Source organism: Pseudochaenichthys georgianus, chromosome 19 (genome assembly GCF_902827115.2).
Source record: "Pseudochaenichthys georgianus chromosome 19, fPseGeo1.2, whole genome shotgun sequence".
Classification (NCBI taxonomy): Eukaryota; Metazoa; Chordata; class Actinopteri; order Perciformes; family Channichthyidae; genus Pseudochaenichthys; species Pseudochaenichthys georgianus.
In genome coordinates this window covers 13366758-13384034 of record NC_047521.1, presented here as the reverse complement: position 1 = coordinate 13384034, position 17277 = coordinate 13366758, and the positions used below count along the sequence as shown (strand labels likewise).

Sequence of the window (17277 nt, the reverse complement as noted above, 5' to 3'; positions counted from 1 at the left end):
TAGATGATCTGCCACACTTCTGAGCTTACAAACCGGCAAACAGCAGCGGAGGGTCGAGCCCCGGAACAGCGCCGGGCACTCAGCACCGCAACACGCCACACCATGTCACCACCGCACTGCACCGCATCTTAACAGCTAACCAGCATTACTCAACTGCTACACAACTGCGCCTAGTGCACAAAGGATACACAAGAAAGAGGGTTAGAGTCATAGGAAAGCAACTTTAACCAGACAGAAAATAGAGATTTGACAGAAAATAAAAACATGTAGTCTGCAGAATAAGCAAATTAAAATATTAAGTGCCTTTTTCACTGTACAGAAAAGAAAAAAAATCTCCATAAGAGTGGTAAAACAGATGTAAAAGCTCTGAACATTCAACATTACACCCTGCAAATAAAACGTTCATATTCATTTAGAAAGAGTATTATACAAGGGGTTAAATTAAAGGAAATGTAAGTTCATAAAAAAGTGCAAGGGTAATCAAAATGCAATAAACCCAATTTAAATCAGCAAGAGAAGAACTTATTTTAAATCCCTTTCAAATTGCTCAACTTCGCAAACAATGATCACATCAATGTTACAAAATTGTTTTTGTAAATAAAGTCAAATCTAAACATTTTAGACCAAGCTCCAATAACCTTTCAGTCTGCTTTCAGTGGTAATAGTAGAGTCCACTTGCTCAATGTGAGACTCTTCCTGATGTCCTCAGCAAAGGCTCAGCCATCTGAGATCTGCAAAGAAAGACAAAACAGAATTAGGAAATGCCAAAAATATTTTATTTCTAAAAACTCCTGAAGCTGACCTAGACATTTAATCACAGTGCTTGTCTGATCTGCTCACAATAACATTAATGCATTAGTGCATTTTCCCTCTGGGCATCTTCATGTATACCCAACATTTCTAGTAACTTTCACATTTGTTTACACACCTTACCCGGCCCCCCTTTACAATAGTACTAGCTCTAACAAGTCTTACACCCGGGCGAATTGGAAAAACAAACCTCGGGGGTCCGTTCCCTTTGTGAGACAGAGGAGCCCACAGGAACAGGTGGGCACTGACTGCTCAGTGTATCTGCCTGTGATCCCCGCCAACGTACCTCACCACACCACCTCACACACCAACTGACAGCCCGAACCACTGCCATGACGACCTGCTCCATAGCAACCACCGTTGCCTTGGTGACCTGCTCCTTAGCAACTGCCATAGTTCTCAGCAATCAGGCAGGTCACAAGGGCGGGTCACACACTAACTGCTCTCACACTGCCACACCCCCATCTCCTCCTCCTCTCTTTGCAAACAGGACTCCGCAGCTTGGAGGAAAGAATTCCACATTTAGGTGAACGTTTTTGAGTGAAGCACCCCACGTCCCTCCCATACAGCCCATTTTGAAATATAGGTTACACTAGGTCCAATCAACCCAAATCTCCTGTTGTCTGTGGGTGCATAGATTGGCAATGCAAAGTACAGCACACACAGAACTAGGACTGTAGACAACATCAGTCCAAATCTTATTTTTACCATTTAAAAAAAAATGATTCTGCCGACTTTGTTGCTTTTGTGCAAATGCATGACATGTAGCACCAAGACTGCAGAATAATAACCCAACTGATGACAAATAGCCATTTTAGGAATACTATTTGAAGCAAATAATATATTACACCCTTCCCCCTTAATACCGTCATGCTGTGTCCAAGACTGGATTAAGTCTCTGCTCCGTTGTCCTCTGGAGATTTTGGCCTACTCTTGGATTTGGAGCGGGACCTTGATTTGGACCCTCTGTTTGAAGGCGGGGTTCGACTCCTTGACCTAGAAGACCGGAACTTTGAGGGAGATTTTGTCTTGCTTCGTCTTGGGGACTTGGACTTAGACTTTGACCTGGAGTCGGAGTGAGACCTGGAGCGGCTGTAGTGGTGGCGGCTCCTGGAGCGGGATCGGCTCCTGCTCCTGGAGCGGCTGCGGCTACGTCTGCGACGTCGAGGGCTGGCTGAACGACTGGGAATACAGAGAGAAGAACAAACCAAGATAAGATGGAAACTGACAAGACTTATTGTCAGAGAAAAAGAACACTCACAATCAGGATAATCGTGAATATCCTCACACCAAGTCTTAGACAATTTTGCTGTTTTAAAGTGTATTTTAGTTATGCAGGTGCTCCTATCTGTAATACAATGCTTAGTATTTGTATTCAATTTTTAGGTTTTAAAGTCTATTTTGAAGATAATCAGAATAATTTCGTCAATGGCAGAATCTTAGTCAGTATAATATTGTCCCATGCCTACAAAATCAAGGATTGATGATGAATGACTCCTAATACTTGCAGATTACTAGATATTAAAACAATGGTTAGATGCAGACTTACTATATTATATCCACAGCAACTATATGTAAGTAAAGCTACAACAAAGAATAGTAACTACATAATGATAAATGAACTGTCCTGTTAAACTGAAAGGGTTGCTTCAACTTGAGAAACACTAACAGACATGGAAAACAGAAGATGACAAGGTTAGTTATGTTTTGCACAATTTTGACCCCCTCCTATAGCAACAATACGCCACAGCTAAACCTAGTATCCACAACAGTATTTACCTCCTGCGTCCGCCGTACCCCCCTCCGGATCTGCGCGGCGGAGCCCCTCTCCGGCTGTACATGGAGTCCGGGGGTCTCCCGTAGCGGGCCATCTGCACCCGGAGCTCCCGCCCGTCCAGCAGCGCGCCGTCCATAGCATCCATTGCGTCCTCGGCGTCGCGCTTGTCAAGGAATCGCACGAAGGCGAACCCGCGGCTCTCCTTAGTGTACCTGTCCCGGGGGATGTAAACATCTCCCACACGGCCGTACTTCTCAAAAACTCGGCGCAGAGTCTCCGGTGAAGTACGGTACGTCAGGTTGTCCACTTTCAGGGAGGTCATCCCCTCAACGTCTGGCGGCGCCCTTCCGTAGCTCATTGTGTCCGTCTCCAGTCAACACAGCAGCCCAGTCCAACCCGTTAGGCCCAACCGTTATCCTTGTCTGTTAATCTCCAATTTGTGTAATTATTACAGATTTATGGGATATTATGACACTGGCTGTCGTCTCTGCCGCACTGGTTTCACCTGAAATGGCGGCAATAAAGCTTCCTTTTCCTCTTTCATTCTTGCGCCCGTGTTGGCCTCTTCTGATTGGCTGCTCGACTTCTGCCACCTCTGCCCCAGCACTGCCCTCTGTCGACAGGGAGTAGCTTTAAACGATAATATTGGACAAACTGCTGCCTTTGTTCTCTTTAGTTTCATTCATATAAGCTAGTTGTCATGAGTTAAGTGTTTTTTTTGTAGTTTATCAAGGCCGGACAGTGTTGCTGTGAATCCAGGGTCGCTTAGAGTTTGGTTCCTGTGGCACTACTTGTTGCGGTACAAAAAAAGCACAGCAACAACCTTTCCCGTTTTGTACGCTGAATTGAGTTTTCTACTGCCAATTTCCACCCATGTTTAGAGGGTAATGTGGTTTTTGCTCGGTGTGTATACCATAGTCCCGTCCTCTGCACTGCAGTCAGCACTACTCGCACATTTGGCGTAGGAAGGTCACGTTACAAAGTGGGTCGGCACTATCTGCTGCTGCTGGAGAGAGGAGGACTGCGCAAAAACCACGGCCCGGATTTGTGCCTGCCTTACGTCATAGGAAGCCTCGGACCTCTCTGACAGGATCCAACAATGAGAGGCTCCGGGGATGATGTGTGACCATAGACTTTATAGTGTGTGACCAATAAACAGCGGGCCGGGAGATGTCGACGAGCAGCACACGGCTGTTTTGAGCCACACACTCGCCCGTAGAGTAAAAAACAGTCATTGTTTGCCATGAGAGTGCCTCTCCGCTGTTAAAGGGACAACTACGGCTGTTTTCTGCCTCAAAAACGAGCTGGTGACCGGGGAAGGATAAGCAGCTGGATAACTAATCCCCCAGGACGGTCACATTCACGGCGGGGTTTGGACCCGATAGAAATGGACATGCATGCTGGGCAGCACGGACTGGATTAAACGATAGGGAATAAAAGAGACGCCGCGAACAAAGCGTACCCGAAGAAGTGTTATGCCAGTTAATCCGTGTGGTCTTTATTTGACTGGAAATGGGAGCTTTAATAAGCAGACAAAACATAGGCGTGGAAGAACTGGACATTCCGTCCAGTTCGGTGTACCGTTATCCACCGAAATCTGGTAAGTCACCGAGCAGGTCACACTGACTGCGGGTCACTGTAACATGCTTTAAAACTCAATTTCGTGTTTGAAACGCATGGAAGGGAGATGAAAGTAGGGATCAACATCAGAACCATCACCCTCTTACCTATAGCTGCAGGCCTGCAGAGCATTCAAGCCCGAGGAGCTACCTGTGGAGAGGAGAGAGGACCAATAACTAATTTTTCTGAGCTTTCTTTCAACTTAATTTCTCCCTTTACATATTCAAATTGCACACTGCCTTTGTCTCATGTTTATTTATAACGTTTTATCATGTAATTTAATGTATTTCTGGCACTGCAGCATTGCTAAATTGTCCATGGAGCAACTCATTTAAATAGCCATTGGCTCTTATTGTGGTGCATTTATGAGCTGGACCTCTGATCATGCCTATCTCAGTCTGTCTGTTAAAATAAATCATTAATGATGGACCCCAAGAGGAGGAACATGAAAATACCTACATCATCATTAACAGCAGAGCTTTTAGTTTACAAGAAAGAGCTACAACCAATGTTTTTCTTTCTGGTACTTTAATGTGCACATCATCCTTTTTACAAAATATAATGATGTCAAACTAGAGAAAACTGTTGTTGAGTTGAGTTTTCACAGTGGTCCAAAAGAGTAACAAAGGCCAAGATATGTAATGTTTATTTTTATGAAACCGAGAAAAAGCAAAAACAATTGAGGTTTGGAATTTTAGATTTATATATTTAATAATTAATAAAAAAGATTAGATTTTAAGTATGTAGATTGATAAATTGTTGTTTGACTTAAAGATTGACTACTGTAGCGAATTCAGTACTTATTTAAACCCACATTGTAGTAGATCCTTAAACCAGGTATCAACTGTCATCATTTTTGTTACATTTCAGCACATTCCTTGAATAAATAACTTAATTTTTAGTCAGTAAAACTTTAGAAAATAGTGGAAAAATTCGACCATGAAGACATACTCCAATTGTTTGTTTTGTCTATGTTCAGTTTGATCATTATAGGCTTCTCATTTGGAAATCAGAAAGGAAGCTGGACACGTTTTGAAATTTACATTTTCTGTCAGTTGATGATGAGCTCGACTCATCATCTCAACATCTACAAGAGTCTTTGTTACAATAACTGTTTTAGATGTTGAGATGAGACTTTTTAAAGTGCTTCAAAGGTTAATGTGGAAGCAACATTTTTAGGTTTTGGCACATGCATCAAAACATTTCAAACTATACCAAACATGACCCTTATCTACCCGGTTCATCTGACTCACAAGCTGTCCTCTCGACCCTAAACTGACCTCTTCTGTTTTCAATCTGTTTTGTTATTGTTCCTCGATGTGACATTTTCTGATTGCAGCGCCCTGTTCTGCTCCCCACCAGGGTTTAGCAGTAATCCAATATTACCTCCATAAAATCTCATTGTGAAGAAATAATGTTATTGCTTTCCCACTCTATTGTAAGCAAAGACATAAAGTAAATGAAAATCTCTCACACATTTCGACCTGGAACCAAATTAGGGAACAAAAATTGTGATGTGTTGGGCTTTGACATCACAATAATATCTTTCTATAGTGATATTATGTGCTGGAGAAAGGAGGGAAGGGAAGGAAAACCGTTGTCTTGTGGCTACCATTAAAGCCTCTTTTGTCACATAATTTAGCTGATTTGTCACAGGCTCTTTGATTGTGTGATGTAACAATCCTAGTTGCAGCCGTGTGGTGGTAATGATGGTGGAAGGGAAGGAAAGAAGCTGGTGGCGATAGCTGTTGGTGAAACCGATCTGTCAGCCACAGTTCCTGTTTCTGGGATCTGGTGACAAATCCTCAGCCAAGCTCGCTTCTCCCACCTACTGTTAATAATAATAATAAGGTGATGAAGAGTGGGAGCCAGAGCCCATTGTGGCTTTTTTTAGTTGATGAGTTGTCGTGTTATGGATTTTTTTTCTACAGTGTGAATGGTTTCAATGTCCGAGCATCCAAACCCACCCTCCTCATAGCATTAAAGAGACAGTTCAACATAAAATCCAAATGTCATATGTAGTATATCGCTATTTTATCAGACTAGATTGTTTTGGTGTGAGCTGCCTATAGTGTTAAAGTTAATATCAACAGACCTTGTTGTTATCAGAGTCATGTAGGAACTATGTAGGTCTGTGGATAATCTTGAGTTACTGGTTCATCATTTATGGAAATAGACAATGATTGTACAGTTTTTCAAATGTAATTTTGGCGCTTTGAGCGGATCAGCCAGTTCCATTATATTCCAGGGAAGTAAGACATCTCTGAGACCAATATCTCCACTACTCACGCAAAAACAATCTTGATTCATAAATAGCTATACAGTTAAGGGGCAAATATATATTTTATTTTCGAGTTAATTGTCACCTTTAATAAGAGTGAAAGATGCCAGTATTTAGGTCCTCCCAGCAGCAGATACATGACTTGCCTGTCCAGCATGTATTTAAAGACTGCGAACCACCATTAAAGTCTTATGATATTAGCTCACCCTGTGATTAAAAGGTAAAACGTCTATTTAGTTTTGTTGTCCACGACCCAAAGTCTTGGTAAACAGGTGGAAAAGCTGCAATAGACCCAATAGCAATTCAGCTTCTGTGAGAATGCCCTCACAGATCATCAGTACGGAGCCCTGGAGGGTTCATAGAGAGAAAAATAAATAAAACAAGGCCACGTTTGATTAATTTGTGCGCACAATATACTTTCTCGTTCGCACAAGATTCGTGCGCACGAGATACGAGTTACCGGTGTGCCAAGTAGGAAGTGGAGCGCACAGGAGACAACCGTTTCATTGCAGACTGTTATGTTTAAGTGGGGGAAATGGCAGTGCATACGTTATTTGAGATACATTTCAATCTCGGACTTCATTTTAGGGACATTTCGGCCAGAGGTGTAGAGCTATTTGTTTAAGCACCGGATTCGCAAAACAGGAGAGTCTGTGAACCAGTCTGCCTTGATCTATGAATTCATGTCCGTGACTCTCACAGTATCTGCTATCTGCACGCAGAGAGTTGTGTCTTTTACGCAGCGCCTTCACTGTGTTTACCTTCATTAGAAAAGCTGAATAGAGATCGAGGCTGCTAGGTGTTAGCCACACATACACACACACATCGAACTGCCTGATTATTCCCCATATTACTTGTTTTATGAAGGAGATGTCCGGTCACCAGGGCGCATGATGTGTAAATAATCCAATTTGTGTTCTGTAAAACTGAAAAGGATATGACATTGTTTTTGTTACTTTCATTGCAGTTGTATATGTCTTAAATGTTCTGTTTTATTTAGATGCTTTTATTTTGAAGGCAAGTTTACACTGTTGTCAGGAAGTTGTTGTTGCTATGGAAACGTGAAATGCTACAAGGTGTGTGTGTGTGTGTGTGTGTGTGTGTGTGTGTGTGTGTGTGTGTGTGTGTGTGTGTGTGTGTGTGTGTTGTGTGTGTGTGTGTGTGTGTGTGTGTGTGTGTGTGTGTGTGTGTGTGTGTGTGTGTGTGTGTGTGTGTGTGTGTGTGTGTGTGTGTGTGTGTGTGTGTGTGTGTGTGTGTGTGTGTGTGTGTGTTTTGAGCTCAGCTCAGTGTGGGTGTGTGTGTGTGTTCGGTGTATGTGTGTCCCCGACACCGGCATTTGTTTTCAAATGACCACGAACAGTAATTTACACATGGCTAAATCCATATGTGTATTCCAAAGTGAAAGAAGTTCGTTTAATCTTAATCTCGATGTAGGCTAGTGCTAAGTGCTGTCGGAGTGCACCGGAACGAACACCACTATCATAATATCTTCTGAAAACAAATGCCCACACACACAGACACATACACAAACAAACACGCCCTGGCGACCAGACATCTTCTTCATAAAACTAATAATATGGCGTAATAATCGGGCAGTTCGATGTGTCTAACCCATAGGGTCTAACCATAAGAAAGTATCTTGTGGCCTCGTTTTATTTAAATTAAGTCCACAAATTACATCTTGTGCGCACGAATTAATAAAACGTGGCCTCGTTTTATTTATTTTTCTCTCTATGAACCCTCCGGGGCTCCGTAGATCAGCAACTTGGTTGAAAAACAAAAGTAAATGCATGAGAATTCAAAGACACAGCCACATGGCACTCACCCTGTCACATGGCGCTCACTCTGTCATTAATATGTTGTACTTCTCTGTGTGCAGGAAGTTACTTCGCCAGCCATTTCATCATGGGGGGAGAGAAGTTTGACTCCACCCATCCGGAGGGTTACCTGTTTGGGGAAAACACTGACCTTAACTTCCTGGGGACGAGACCTGTGGCGGTAGGTGTTCTCACACTAATCAAATCAAGTTTTATTTATATAGCACATTTATAAACGATTTTTGGTCGAGCCAAAGTGCTGTACATAAAATAAAAATAGCCTACTGTAGAGACACTTTACAGCAAATACAACAGCACAGATTGTTCAGAATATCAGTATGAGAAAAACGACACCCTCTATCCTTAGACCCTCACATCGTACAAGGAAAAACTTCCAGAGAAGACCCACAGTTTAAAGGGAACATGGGAGAAACCTCAGGGAGAGCAACAGAGGAGAGATCCCTCTCCCAGGACGGACAGACGTGCAATAGATGCCGTGTGTAACTAACAGCTGTTTTAAAGGGAAACTCAAGTTTTCAGTGCTTCATTTGTGTGCCGTGAGTGCCTACCAAACCACAAACTGATATAATAAGACTGTTAGGGGTTTTCTTGTTTCGAAAACACAAGATTCAAGCTATTCATATAGTATTTGTCTCCACTTCCTATGACACATGCAGATTAGAATATACAGCCCGACATTTGAGTATCCACCCCCACGGGGTGAGAACTGCTTTTCTAGCATGCCAATCATAGCAGACTTGGCTTTTTCAGTAAGGATCAAGGAGACCGGTGCTAAAATGGAGTGTTTCAGACAGAAATGTTCAAACACAATGTGTTATTTGAGCATTAAATCAGGGTAACATGTTCTCTTAGAAACCCAAAATACAAGTAAAAAATAAATATAATATGTCCCCTTTAAATGTTTAAAACTCAAACAATCTCACCAAAATTCTGACCCTGATAGAGATGTCAAGGAGCTGTAGCATTTTCCAAAAATAATTTTGCCACATCCGACTTATAAATTGAAATTGAGTAGTGTGGGGGAAACTTCTGTATCAATGGAGAGTTAGGACTCAGAGAGACACGAGGAGAGCTGGAGCTTTGATGGCAAACACTGAGGGTTTATTTGGAGCTTCGGCTGGAGAATTCATAAAACAAGTCACGGGCCACGGTTTGACCACACGGTTGAGATGCCACAATCAATTCTAAAGAACCCTCCTGTAGTTCCAGGTTTTAACTAGTTCAGAGTGTAATAATCAACATTCTTCAATAGGTAGACTAAACAGCTGAGGACACTGAATCACATTTGTTGTTGCTTATGGCTCTGGGTCATCTACACCCCGAGAAGGATGTGTTCCAGGTGTCCCACAACAATAACTATCACTGACCGAAAGTTGCCCGGTCATAAACTTGTAACAACAACAACATGCTTGGGCAGCCCCTCCTTAAGGGAGATAGCGGCTGCTCAATGTTGAGCATCTGCGTCAGAGGGCAAAAGGTAAACATGTATACAGAATTATTCCCTGACAAGTAGAAGTTTTTGTCAACATTCAGGCCGAAAATGAACATTAAATCCCCAAATTAAACATTTGATGAAAATGCTTTAAGTATTTAAACACAGCAAGGAATTCAAATAAAGAGATCTCAAGTATCTTCATTATCCATTCATCATTTTTGTGTCAGAAAATGTTATAAAAAAACAGCTCAGCATGATGTCTTAGAAGTGAAAAAAAGACAGCGAAATGGCAATTTTTGCCACTTCGCCTTGAAAGATGATTTAAAGTCAATAATCTTGCGTCAAACGGCTCCTTCAACAATCAGCTAAGATGTGAAGGCGTCTCTTGTCATTGAACAGCTGGTACATTTCACCAGCCGCATTGGCAATTAACAAGCTTCCAGACTGTCACTGATTGAAATGTATTTCAACGTCTCATCCTCAACCTAATTAAAAGTGAAATGTCTGTCTGCCGTCTCCCTCGTTCAGAGAGCCCAAAGAGCCACGGTTCCTCCGGAGGGTTCCTTCAACCAAATAATGAACGTGAAGGTTAAACAATTGAGAGCCGCGGATCAAAAAGAGCTCACATCTAGAGAGAAGATAGAGAATTTGTCACAGACGAGTAACGCTCACAGGCTTGAGCTAATATGGAGAGCTCTATCACAGTGTGTGCCAATCTCAGTTGCTCTGCTGTTTGAGTCTAGACTGGGCTCCTAAAATTAGGAGTGCAGTTTTTCTCCCAATTTATGTGGGTGTTCATAATCCTACTGTTGGCACAGGATGCAGCTGGTGATTTTCTTTCATTATATAATGTTTGGTTGTTTCTCAGCAGATGGTGCCGTGGAATAAAACCAACCACAGTTGTTGTGTTCCCGATATCCTCCTGCACCGCTCTACAAATATGATAATGGTTAGGGCAGGCTATATTTAGGGTTTTCAGAAACGCCTGCTCGAAGCACACAGATTTACAAAATGGACGTTTACCCTTTCTAGAATCAATAAGAGTCGCTCACCACTGTGTTTGAGACTCAAATATCTAATCAACTCTTGGATGGATTCGATGTATACTTTTTTTAAGATAGCGCTCTACAAAACTACAAAAAAAGTCTTAAAGCATAGAAATGCTTCACAACTTAAAAAAAGAGAAAAAGAAGATTGCTAATAATAAAACAGTCCCACAGAGCTGCTACCATGGCACTCGACCTGTAGTACAACATTATTTAAAAATGACCTTTTAATTCTTAAGGAAACAATCACCTGTATTTGAAAATAAATGTGTTTTATTTTAATTTCGTCTGAGCATGTATGAGAAGTGTGTTGCTGTGAAGTTTCCTGTGAGTTTCCTAATGAATGCTTATTTTCAGCATCTGTTACCCCGTGTGTTTGTTTGTGTAGTTTACAGGCGTGACTCCCGCTGAGCCCAGATGTGTAAAAGTACTGAATATGGTGCCATTCACAGACACTCAAAGTAATATATATGTGTATATATATATATATATATATACACATATATACACACGGACAGATGAGGGTGTGTAGTGTGGAGGTATCTGACCACATCCTGCATGTTTCTCCTCAAACCAACTCTCCTTCGGTTCTCCAAAAAAAATACGGAGTGTGGAGAGGAGCAAGTTCACCTCCTGGGCCACTGCCGAAGTGCCCTTGAGCAAGGCACCTAACCCCCAACTGCTCACTGGCGCCGGCTAGACTGGCTGCCTCCGCTCTGACCTCTCAACTGCATGTACATGTGTGCATATAACTGTGTATTTGTATATGTATGTTCATGTTGTAAAAAGTGTGTACTGTGTGTACTGTATTACCTGTATAAAAACGTGTTTGTGTGTAGGACAGAGTGGAAACTGAATTTCCCCCACAGGGGATTAATAAAGGTGGCTCTTCTTCTTCTTCTTCTTCTTCTTCTTCTTCTTCTTCTTCTTCTTCTTCTTCTTCTTCTTCTTCTTCTTCTTCTTCTTCTTCTTCTTCTTCTTCTTCTTCTTCTTCTTCTTCTTCTTCTTCTTCTTCTTCTTCTTCGCTCAGTCAGCAACTTCTGGCTTCAAACACACAACAAAAGAGTGCTGAGAAGTGAACCACAGAGTGGGTTAAATTCAAAGGGTGTGTGTGACAATTTTACACCAGGGTTTTATCGGTAGCAGTCACTAGAGAAAATAATGCAAGGAAGGTATTTCACATCTTTGTCTTTGACCTAATGCTATTAAATGTTGCCTGATGCCGTTATCTTCACCTCATCTGGTCTTTGAAATGTTAACAAGCACCGCTTGACCCCGGACTGTTTCACACTCCTGTGGTCCTGCGTTTGCAGAAATGTGCCTATACACTGTCTGAAGTGTCAGCCTCGTCCCTGGAAAGACCCAATCTGAGCAGATTTTTTCGCTGTGGCTCAGCACTTGTCAGCACGGATCTGGCGGGTGCTGACCAACCGAAACGCTCGTGTTAAGGTTAAACCAGAAGCAGCCGGGGCCATTGTGTAACCCTGACTTTCCTGTGGTCAAGAGAGGAATGTCGGGCGGACTGAGGGGAGATGAATGCTGCTACTCTTCTCTCTCATAACAAGTATTTTACATCTATAATTTGTTTCCTTTCAGTTCCCCTACGCAGCCCCTCCGCCTCAGGAACCAGTTAAGACGTTACGAAGCCTTATAAACATCCGTAAGGACACTCTGCGGCTCGTACGGTATGCACCTTTCTTGTCTTGTCAAATATTCTTCAGCAGTACTCAGTAAAGTAAAAAAAACACATAAGTGTAACAATATAACATCAAATAACAATATTTAAGGCTATCCTAAAAGCTAAACATTTCCCGTATCCCAATAAAATAAGCATAATACTTATGAAAAGAGATTATAGAAACGTATATCTAAATGATTTCCTTTAAATATGATAATTGAATGTCATCAAACTATAACCGAATCCACCTTTGACAGATTTTTTTTTTTTGACTTTCTGTATGATTGACTATTAAGGCTCAAAGCACTCTTTAGCTGGGATAATGCCTGTGTGATAAATATACACTCCATGAATCATTTACTCAAACATTAAATGGAGTTTGAGCCTGCTCATATTCCTGTTCTCTACTTGAAAACATTCCCCTTTGTCCTTATCTCCTCCTCCCCCACCCGTAGGTGCAGCGAGGACCTGAAGCTGCCGGGTGATGAGGCGGAGGGGAAGAACAGGGCCTGCTACAACGTAGAGTTCACCTTCGACGCTGACACACAGGTGGCCATAACCATCTACTACCAGGCCATGGAGGAGTTTCACAATGGAGTGCCAGTGTAAGTGCAAACAGATTTTGCGATCAATATTTGGTTTTGGTTTGGCAAAACTCATAGATTTTTGTATTATCAAGTCTTCCTTTTAATATTATATTACATTAATATTATATTAATATTATATTTTTCAAATGTACAAAGTTATTCAAATTAGAAAAAAAATATTCTCAGCTTTGTTGCATCATTTACATTGCTCTCCGTATATAAAAAAAAGACAGGCTAGTATAGAACAGAGAAATGTTTGAATGAATATTCATGCAGACATTATCAAGTTATGACAGCTAGGGCTATACGATTTTGGGGGAAAAAAATCGAATTGCGATTTTTCTGACAAGTATTGCTATTCCATTTGCGATATTTGTTTTTAAGCGACCCAACGGAGGTTTATTGTAAAATGCGGCCATATCTCCGGCTAGGAAGGTCGCATCATCGTGCTCCCGTCTCTAGCACCCCCGCAGCCGAGCTACGAGTGAAAGAACTAAACTTACATGAAACTTATGTTGGGTTGCTTTAAAGGGCCTATCATGCAAAATGCACTTTGTGATGTCTTTTATACATACATATGTGTCCCCGGTGTGTTAGGAAACTCACGCAGCGTCAGAAAATAAAACCCTCTCTCTTTTCCTCCGTACCCAAATCTCTAAAAACGGAGCTACAACGAAGCTGATCCAGATTTCCATCCGCTGTGACGTGTCCATCCGATCTGACGTCAAATCGACGGCAGACCCACAGAAAATTGCTATCAGAAACAATGCCTGACGTGTTTTGGACGTCTTTGTTTACATTTGCAAGCCTCGCTAACACTCAGAGCTAACCTGTACTGTAGAGCACATGTGTTTTTAAAAAGCAGGAAATAAAAAAAGGGACTCACCTTGTGGTAAATCCGCAAGAGCATTTGAGCTCCATACTGTTTCAGAAATAATCCTTGACATGGTTTAGAACAGGATGGCGTTTTATCACAGCAGAATTTAACTTTATCTCCGGTACAATTCTGATCAGGCATAAGCTCCGCCTCCTCTACTTTCTTTTTTTTTAAAAATCTGCATTTTTCTAACAGGGCTTCAAAAGAGGGGTTTGAGCAGTATGAGGCATGGCTACAATGGGTGATCTGTTTGGTATTTTGAAAAAAAAACTGTTTTATATAGGTATAGCCCTATATATTTTTCAAATATAGCATGATAGGTCCACTTTAAAGTCAAGCTTCAGTTTAAGATTCATCCTGTAATAGATGTAAAACATGTGATGGAGCATTACTAACCTGACTCAGATGGTTTGCTTCAACGGAATTTGATTTAAAATCGATTAATCGTTCAGCCCTAATGACAGCGCAGTTTTACACATCTTATACAAATATATGCTTACTTATGTTGCAGAGCTGTCTTTGATTGTATTTCTGTTCAGACAAGATGAAGAAAATGCCTTCAACATGAGTGAATGCCACATTTATAAATACAACAACACCTGTTTTAGTTTAATCAGAATGCGCTTGAAATCAACTATTAAGTACTCCACATGTGAGGCTGCAGCAGGCATAAGGAATCATATATTTTGTGCTCTGACTGTGTGTGTGTTCCCTGCAGGTACCTGCCTCAGGACAGCTCTCTGCAGTCTGAGACGGTGCATTTTAAGAGGGGAGTGTGCCAGCAGTTCTGCCTGCCCTCACACACCGTCAACCTCAGCGAATGGGCCGACGAGGAGGTGAGCCACTGAAACACAGGCCTGTATGAGGCTGTACAAATCCACATATACATAAGGGCAGATACAAATGTACTGTCTTTCTCTCCTCAGCTGCTCTTTGACGTGGACAAAGAGGTTTTCCCCATGGTGGTGCAGGCGGTTGTAGACGAGGGGGATGGTGAGTGACTGTGTTTATCACACTGATGGTCTGATGTGAAAGTAGAACTGCAGCATTTTAAGCTAAGGCATCTGCACTGTTTTTTGAATCCTTGCAGAACATCTGGGCCACTCTCACATACTGCTGGCTACATTTGAAAAGGTAAGAAAGACACTTTTTTTTATCAGAGAAATTGCAGCAGAGCAAGAACCATTTATTGACAGGTCCCTTTTCAGTAACTTTTTTCATTATGGTTAATTGTTTGAGTCACATGTGATGTGATGGTAGGTATTTGTTGTTTTAAGTTTTTTATGACTGCTCGCTTCAGAAAAACCGGATAGCAGGACTTGATGCTGATAATAGCATCATGTCCTGATGTGTGGTGATGAAATAAGTTTATTTAAGAATCAATGAGAAACCATAAATATTATTTGAACTGTGTTGTCCGCAACTAAGGAGAGATGATTCAGCATTCAATTGAAATAGCTCAGAAATGACCTTTTAGAGACTTTTGACCCACAAAATTATAAAATGTATAATAATAACTGATATGATAACCATAACTATAGAATCTTCACACACTGACTGTACTCTTTTGTTTGAATCTTATGCATTTTTACATTTTGGGGAAATCATCCACAAATATGCTGAATTTGCTATTTGTGGTTACTGCTGGAAAAGCACTGCTGGATGTTTAGACATAATCACAATACCTTTACAATGAAGATTACTTTTGACGATTCTCTTGCAAGTTCTGAACGCAAGAATAGAAAAACTAGGGGATTCTTTTGACAGAATTTTACAAATGAATGAACATTTGTTGCTTTCTTTGGCAGCACATGGACGGGAGCTACTGTGTGAAGCCTCTAAAGCAGAAACAAGTGGTGAATACTTTTATTCTCTCCCCTTCCTGCTCCTTTTGTGTAACATTCTTTATGCTTTTCAAAGACAAAGATAAACCAAAGCTTTATTTCCCTCGTCGGAACCATCTTTTACTCTTCACTTTTTCCCTATCCCAGGTGGATGGAGTGAGTTATCTACTGCAGGAGATCTATGGGATCGAGAACAAATACAACAGCCAGGAATCAAAGGTAAATATCAGACAGCACTATCTTCTCTGAGTGCGTCAGGAGTGACATGATAGTTATTAGTTAAAATAAATCGTTCTGCAGCTCGACTTTACAATCCTTTTTTCCTCTCCAGGTTGCTGACGATGAGATCAGTGACAACAGTGCTGAGTGTGTGGTGTGTTTGTCGGATGTGCGAGACACACTGATCCTGCCGTGCAGACACCTGTGTCTCTGCAACGCCTGCGCAGACACTCTGCGTTACCAGGCCAACTGCTGCCCCATCTGCAGGCTGCGTGAGTTCCCATGAGCAATGGAAGAATTTCTTTTCAAATTAGAGGAAAAGGGCCTAAAAAGGGAATTCATTTTGATAAAAGCTGCTTCCCAACGTAAATGCTATCTTAACTTGTTTTTATTACAATAATTCCTTCTATGAAACCATCCATAATGTTTTATAAACTACTTATACTGTGTTATAGCCTGCTGAATAACTCTAGGTATAAGCCCTAATTCACATTATACATCATTTAATGATGATTTTTAAGGGACAATATTAAAATACTTCATAATTGAAATAGTTCAATTACTTCTAAAACTTTCTTCACTTAAATCTCAGATTTGATTATATATATTTTTCACTTTACTTGAAGCAAACAATGAACACACATAGTGACTTCTAACCAGCTTGTAATGTGTTGTACTGCCTATACCTCAGGACAAGCAATGGATCATAATTAATACTTGAAAAAATATTGAAAATGTTTTGTCATCTTCATTTTTATGCAGCATTCAGAGCTCTGCTGCAGATCCGAGCCATGAGGAAGAAACTGAGTCCTCTGTCACCCTCCAGCTTTAACCCCGTCATCACTTCACAGACCTCTGACTCTGAGGAACACTCGGTGAGAAGTCGTTGACACAGAAAACCTGATAAAATTCCCAGTCCCAGTGAACTCACCAGTGTCCCCTCCTGGTTTCAGGCGTCGGAGCACATCCCTCCAGGCTACGAGGTGGTGTCTCTCCTGGAGGCGTTGAACGGCCCCCTCAGCAGCACCGTGGTGAACCCTCCTCTCAACTCCGGTCCCATCAATGTTGCCGGGACGCTGCCTCCGTACAGCAGTGAGCCTCACCCGGCGCCGGCCCGCTCCCTCTCCCCGCTCGACCACTCCAACTCCAGTCAGGGACTCAAACTCAAGAAGAGTGGTTCAAAGTGAGTATAAGCGACAGCTAATGCTAGCACATAAGCATTAAATCACAATAATTTATTAAAAATGGTATTGACTGTATTTTTC

General features: G+C 41.6%; 2 protein-coding genes across 6 annotated transcripts in view; one reads left to right on the top strand and one right to left on the bottom strand.

The window, feature by feature from the left end:
• Positions 1 to 104: 104 nt before the first annotated feature.
• On the bottom strand, positions 105 to 3111 carry srsf2a (serine and arginine rich splicing factor 2a). Its single transcript, XM_034108052.2, has 3 exons — positions 2590 to 3111; positions 1677 to 1992; positions 105 to 731 (listed from the first exon to the last, which is right to left on the bottom strand). Exons 1-2 carry the CDS (start codon positions 2943 to 2945, stop codon positions 1701 to 1703), a joined length of 648 nt encoding a protein of 215 aa, XP_033963943.1. The 5' UTR covers positions 2946 to 3111; the 3' UTR covers positions 105 to 731; positions 1677 to 1700.
• Positions 3112 to 3553: 442 nt separating this feature from the next.
• rnf157 (ring finger protein 157) overlaps positions 3554 to 17277 on the top strand; it is a 29942-nt gene continuing 16218 nt past the window's right edge. Inside the window, exons 1-12 of one of the 5 annotated variants that reach the window (XM_034108048.2) lie at positions 3554 to 4187; positions 8368 to 8486; positions 12404 to 12492; positions 12941 to 13090; positions 14668 to 14785; positions 14876 to 14942; positions 15040 to 15083; positions 15758 to 15805; positions 15941 to 16012; positions 16125 to 16284; positions 16775 to 16887; positions 16966 to 17195. In XM_034108048.2, coding sequence (XP_033963939.1) covers positions 4100 to 4187; positions 8368 to 8486; positions 12404 to 12492; positions 12941 to 13090; positions 14668 to 14785; positions 14876 to 14942; positions 15040 to 15083; positions 15758 to 15805; positions 15941 to 16012; positions 16125 to 16284; positions 16775 to 16887; positions 16966 to 17195 — 1298 coding nt within the window. In that variant the 5' untranslated portion in view covers positions 3554 to 4099. The remainder of the gene's footprint in view (positions 4188 to 8367; positions 8487 to 12403; positions 12493 to 12940; positions 13091 to 14667; positions 14786 to 14875; positions 14943 to 15039; positions 15084 to 15757; positions 15806 to 15940; positions 16013 to 16124; positions 16285 to 16774; positions 16888 to 16965; positions 17196 to 17277) is intronic. The other 4 variants (XM_034108050.2, XM_034108051.2, XM_034108049.2 and 1 more) reach the window with 4 other exon arrangements.